Source organism: Gossypium hirsutum, chromosome A07, assembly GCF_007990345.1.
Source record: "Gossypium hirsutum isolate 1008001.06 chromosome A07, Gossypium_hirsutum_v2.1, whole genome shotgun sequence".
NCBI classification, from domain to species: domain Eukaryota; kingdom Viridiplantae; phylum Streptophyta; class Magnoliopsida; order Malvales; family Malvaceae; genus Gossypium; species Gossypium hirsutum.
The window spans coordinates 27,529,822-27,536,369 of NC_053430.1; the positions used below are offsets into that span (position 1 = coordinate 27,529,822).

The 6,548-nt window shown below is 36.4% G+C and overlaps 1 protein-coding gene across 1 annotated transcript; it reads left to right on the forward strand.

Annotated features, from left to right (window-relative positions):
- Positions 1–4,550: 4,550 nt before the first annotated feature.
- On the forward strand, positions 4,551–5,243 carry LOC107955848 (uncharacterized). Its single transcript, XM_016891638.1, has one exon. The coding sequence runs from the start codon at positions 4,551–4,553 to the stop codon at positions 5,241–5,243; it is 693 nt and encodes a 230-aa protein (XP_016747127.1).
- Positions 5,244–6,548: the final 1,305 nt, after the last annotated feature.

A 6,548-nucleotide genomic window follows, 5' to 3' on the forward strand; every position in this document is an offset into this window, starting at 1 on the left:
ACTTTACGCGATTAAGTCATTTTATTTAATCAGGCACCTAAACGACAAAATTAAATCACGAAAATTTCACACACACAAATTCACACATAATAAACACAGAAAATAATTTTTAAATATTTTTCTGACTTGAATTCATGGTCCCAAAACCACCGTTCCAACTAGGGTCTAAATCGGGCTGTTACAAGTTAAGCCTCGTAAGGATCAAGATCAAGGACAAGATAAAGTAATGAACTAGTCGACCCTATTACATCGTTTTTGTGATTTAGGTAAGTTCGTATGTTAATAAGCATTAATGTAATTGTATTTTAAATGATTTATTATTACATTATCGATGAATATGATTTCACAGAAATATTAGACAAAAAATTGACGACGTATGAAATCTCAGTTGAACCTTAAGAATAGATAGGATACGAATGACATGTCATTAGGGGGTACTGTGTTTTGGGTGCTGGTCCATAAGTTCTACCGGTGGCTAAGTTTTTCAGCATGTGTTGTGGTTGCTTGTTTGCTTGTGTGAACAACACTGTGTAGCTACGTCTTGACCGTCAGCTTGTGTGAGCAGACCCATTGATAGCTCGAGAATGAGCATTTATATGAGATATGAGATTGAGATGGTTTCGACCATGTAATAGAACTTAGTGTACGAGATTCCTGAGTATCTGATATTATTTTAAATGGTTCAACGAGTATATTGATGATATGAAAGGGTAAGAGATTAATAAGTATCAGTGCAGGTATGTACGTAAACCATATATGCATTCAATCTATGAAATTTGTGAGTTTAATAATTTACTATGTGGATGAATGTATTTTAGCCTTGTTATTAAGTTTAGTTGTAGTATATTATGTTTTATATTACTTAAATTGTGAATGAATGGTAAGTTATAATTATTAAGCATACAAGCTTACTAAGCTTAATAGCTTACTTTGTTTACTTTTTTGTGTTTTATAGTGATTTCGAAGCTTGCTCGGATTGAAAGTTGTCAGAGATCTCATCACACTTTCCAGCAGTTGTTTTGGTACTTTTGAACTTATGTACTTGGTTATATGGCATGTATAGGTATTGTGGTTAATATGGCCTATATGTTTGTAATGTATGTAGCCAATTGATTTGGAGTATAAATAATGTATGTTTTGGTTATGTGTTTAGCCATGAGATTTGGCTTATTTTGGTAAACTTGCTTATGTGAATATGTGCAAATGGCCTTTGATATTTGGTTTATAGTTTCTATGTGACGCTTTGTTATGAATTGGTATTTTGCGTACAAAATGATTGAATTTAAGAATATGGTATGCATGCTGATTTAGGCACAAAGTCTAATAGGTGAGTTTGATCGTTTAGATATACTTTGGAGGCACATTGGTATGTTTTTTGAATGGCTAATTGTGATGCTTATGAGCATTGTGGCTGTTGTATTGATATTACATGATATAAGCTTGAAATTGGTTGGTTATATGTGTCTATTTATGCATTGGTTGTATGCATTGTTGAACCTTGGTTGACAACAATTTGGGTAAGAAATGTGGCTTGAAAACAAAGCCTATTTTGTCCATACGAGCATGTGTCTCAACACACGGTTAGGTGACACAACCGTGCGTCCCCTAGTGCTTATTTAGAAATCAAGTCAGTAGCTTCACATGGCCTAGGACACAGGCATGTGGCTTGGTCGTGTGGCATAAGTCAGTATACCCTCTAGTTTTTGCATGGCCTAGCACACGGCCTGATACATGGGCGTGTGAGGCCATTTCGAAGGGTACACGGGCCAGTTACACAGGCATGTGGATAGCTGTGTGACCCAAGTTAGAGAGTTACACAGGGTCGACACGGGCTGAGACACGCATGTGATCCCATTTCAAATGTCCACACGACCTGTGACACAAATGTGTCACTTGGCCGTGTGAAACACATGGTCAGTCCGCATGGGCGTGTGTCCTTTGTATTCGATTTAGTCTCGAATCATCTCTAATACTTGTTTTGGGCCTCGAGGGTTCATATTAGGGACCATATGATTTTATTTGAATGGTTTTTAATTAGTATGAGAATTGTAATTTGAATTGTATGATTGTTTATGAGATTAGTCCGGTAATGCTCCGTAACCCTATTCCAACAACAGATATGGGTTAGGGGTGATACACTACTTCTTTAATGACATTGGAGAGCACATGAAAAAAAGTCCATGGCATTGCCAGATGATATTACCTTTCGATGAAATTTAACCCAAAATAAAAAGACTCAAATTTAACCTATATTGTAGTAAACATATAACTGTTTTATATTTATTTGAACAATGAATAAATAAATAAAGTTAATTTCACATTTCACTATTATATCTTATGTGTTTATGTCTTTTATATTTTGCATGTATAGCAAACTTGTGACAAGCAAATATTAGCTCATTGATTGTCTAAAGTTCAAGCTGAAGATAAGTGACATTGTAAATAATGTTTACTTGTGAGAAAGACAACTTCCATCAATAGATAATTTATATAAGTCTGTAATCTCGTAAAAAAATCAAAGTGAGAATTTGACTCAAATACTGAGAAGGATTATTATGCTGTCTACAATTCCAATTAGGGAGATAGCTAGTCTTGGTTATCGGAGCAGTTGACTCCATGAGTAGAGACATAGATGTATTCATTGGTAGAATGATACATTAGACAGGACCCAAGATGAATTAATTCTGAATTCGTTTGTGAATTAATTCACTTGTGACGTTCATGGTGTGATTTACCTAAATCTTGAGTTAGTCACTAATCATGCGAATGCAACTCGTGTGTTTTGATATAAGTCAAGGATTATGCTCTAAAGATGATCGAGCCCATAATTGGTATGTTGGTACATGACTTGTGTATGACATGACTTTACTAGCAAAAATGGAATTCATTGCTCAATTAAAGAGTTAATGATATCCTCTTATTAGCATTGTGTGGATTGTTAAATATGGAACATGACTACAGGTTGCTTGTTCTCGAATGAGCAATTTATCACAGTCATTTGTTGATAGTGATCATATTAATCATTAAGAAGACACAATGGTGACAATGAGATACAATAGGGTAACACACACATGCTTGAACCACTCAAATGATTTAAAAGGAACCATATTTCAATTTTTTTTAGAAAAAAAAACCTAGACATAAGGACATCACTTAATCAATTTGGTACCAGTTTTTGGGCGTAGTGAGTGTGCTAACCCTTCCTCATACATAACCAGCTCCCGAACCCCTTTTTAAATTTATGTGGACCAAAATTGATTTGAATGGAACAAAATTTTTAGTAGGTGATCCAATCACACCTAAACAAAAAGATTGGTGGCGACTGCATATTTTTCTTTAAAAGTCGATCCCCATTTTTTCCTAAAAAATGGTTTCGACAGCTTGGCGACTCTACTAGGGACTGAACAAGAGAGTCAAGCCATAAAATTGATTATTTCCTGTCCTTGTGTCTAAAATTGAAAATTTGATTTGAAAAATCATGATTCTTTGTTGCATTCATTTGTATGATTGTTGTTCAAGTCTTGTAGTGTACTTTTGCATTGCATTGCATGACCATTATGGTCACACCTTCTAAGTGGGAGTGAGAAACTATGCATTCGTGAGGTTTTCATCTCCGCATGGGCTAGTGGATTACTTACTGGATACATCCGTACCTATGATTTCGTGAGATTTTCATCTCAGCATGGTCATAAGGAAATGTATTCCCCTGAACTGAACTCGATCCATATGAGCCTATAATGGGTGAAGATTGAGGAATCTGCTGGTTCAGGTACCCTTTCTCTAGAACTAAGTGACATATAGTGAACCTTAAGAATCCACCTTAGGTAGAATTTTACCCAAATTTAGTGGTCATCCGAATAGGTACTTTATTTGTTATTTATTTCTTCTATACTAATAGGTTCTATTTTTTGTTTTGTTGATGACTGCATAGCATTACATCATTATAGAAAGGAGGTGTTGATTCATATTTGATTGCTAAATAGAACTTTTTGTCATAACAAAATGAATTTCTTGATAAAGTGGATTACAGTACAGTTGTCTGAATATTGTCTGAGTAAACACGACAGAAGAAGGTTGACGGTTCGCAGAGGAAAACAAGACCTTACCTAAGGATTCAAGCCGATAAAGATTATTCATGAGCCGTCGCGTCTCGACTTTCTTAAAGGAGCTAATCAACATTGCAAGGATAGTAAGTCATGGCCTGGATCAAGCAAAAAGGAGCTAGTAGAGGCATTTATTGGAAACTTGCGAGATTTGACTTTCACGAAGAAAAAGGATCAGTGTCTTCGCCTGGAATATGAAAGCAAGGTCGTATACGTAATCCGTTTTATGTAAAGGAATTTCTTTTCTAGAAAAGTTGTTCTAATGGAATTGAATTCAAAATTAACGCCTTTATTTCCGTTGAAATCATTTCAGTTAATCTGGAAACCGATAAAAACTTACCAACCAAGCGTCGTTACGGTACCCGTGCTAAAACAAAAGATATAGACCAAAGATTGGAAAGACTTGAACAATTTCAAAGAGAGATACAAGACTAGTTACAAACATAGATGCAAGAGCAACTGGCAAAGATTAGGCAAGATATGAGAGACCAGGTGCTAGAGTCTCAAAGGAATATGTTGAATCAGTTGTCCCAATTGCTGATTAAGGGGCTTGAAAAAGGAAAAAGTTCCATGATTAATGCTGAGGAGAACAATGAGGAGTCTCTCTACCCTCCAAGTTTCATCCCAACAAATGCTCAGACATGTCCACAAGGTATACCTATTATTAGAACTCAGCAATATCAGGTTGGTACCTCGGCACCAGTGGATTACCCGATAGGCTCAGGCTCCAATCCGGGGGGCAACCCAACTAATCCTGAAGTTCCTGATCTGGATGAAATAAAGAGGGAATTGCCAAGACAACTTGAGGATCGGTATAGGTGGTTGGAGGAAAAATTTAAGGCAATAGAGAATGTTGACTTTTACTGCGGGATTGACGCCAAGGATTTGAGTTTGGTCCCCGATCTAGTATTCCCGCCAAAATTTATGGTTCCAGAGTTTGAAAAGTACAATGGGACTAGTTGTCCTAAAACTCACATCATAATGTTCTGTCGAAGGATGACTGGATATGTTAATAACGATCAACTATTAATCCATTGCTTCCAAGACAGTCTGATCGGGTCAGCAGCTAAATGGTACAATCAATTGAGTCGTGCTAAAATCAATTCATGGATGGACTTAGCACAAGATTTTATGAAGTAGTATAGCCATGTAACAGACATGGAACCCGATAGAATTACCTTACAGAATATGGAAAAGAAGCAAAATGAAAGCTTCAGGCAATATGCCCAAAGATGGAGAGAGGTATCCACACAAGTCCAGCTGCCTCTGCTAGAAAAGGAGACCAAAGCCCCGTTCATTAATTATATGTTGGGAAGCACTACTCTAAGCTTTTCAGATATAGTAATGTCTGGTGAGATGATCGAAAATGCGGTAAGAAGTGGGTAGATAGATGCGGGAGAAAGTGCTAAAAGGTCAACCCCGAGGAACAAGGAAAATGAAGTGAACATTGTGAACATGCCTTCCAAATTTGTCAATGTAGACCAGCCGGGGGCTATAACTATTAGTTATCCAAACTCTTTAAGGTCAGAATCCAACTTGAGGTCACATACAGAAAGGCTCCGGTTTACACCCATTCCAATGTCATAGAAGGAATTGTATCAGAATCTTTTTGATGTGCATGTAGCGTCTCCATTCTATTCGAAACCTGTGCAACCTCTATTCCTAAAATAGCATAATGAGAATGCTCAATGCGAGTACCACGCGGGAATACCGGGGCACTCAATTGAAAACTGCACTACATTTAAAAAGTTGGTCGAAAGGTTCATTGAAATGGGAATTGTGAAGTTTGACGATTCTTCATAACCAAATCGCACTGATGATGAAATAAATGCAATATTTAAAAGTAGGGGCAAGAGAGTTGCGATGCCTTGAATAAGTCAAAAGCCTAGAAGGGATATCGGGGAATCTGAATGACATATCTGAAAAGGGAACCGGGGGGTAAAAGTTTCTAGACCCTTGCATACTTGGGAATATTTTTAACAGTAGGACCGTGGAAGAAATTCCTGTATTTTTAGAACTAATCTAGAGTAATATTCAAAACACGCTTGTTGCTTTAAGCCTAGAAGCAATAGGAATCTTTTTGTGAAATAGGCTTGTGTACAGAATCTTTATTTCAATAAAATGTATCTTTTTGAGTAAATATTCTTTTATTCTTTCTATTTATAGATTCTATTATTCTTTGAATTTTATTTCGAATATTCTTTCATTTTTCATTCATGATCATAACATACAAATAATCATCCTTAGAATCATTTGGAGCTTGCCTTCGTATTTACAATAGGCCCCCAGATATCAATGACATGAGCAACGCTGTAACTGACTCCCTGTTGGGGTGAGATATGTATTTAAGTAGATCTCAGGACTTTGAAGATGACAGAGATCATAACTTATCTCCTAATTTGTTAAGGATGGTAGAATAGGAGCTTACTCTATAAAGAGTTAGTG

Excerpts from the sequence above, each read along its gene's own strand:
- LOC107955848 (XM_016891638.1), top strand. The coding sequence starts at position 4,551 with ATGCAAGAGCAACTGGCAAAGATTAGGCAAGATATGAGAGACCAGGTG.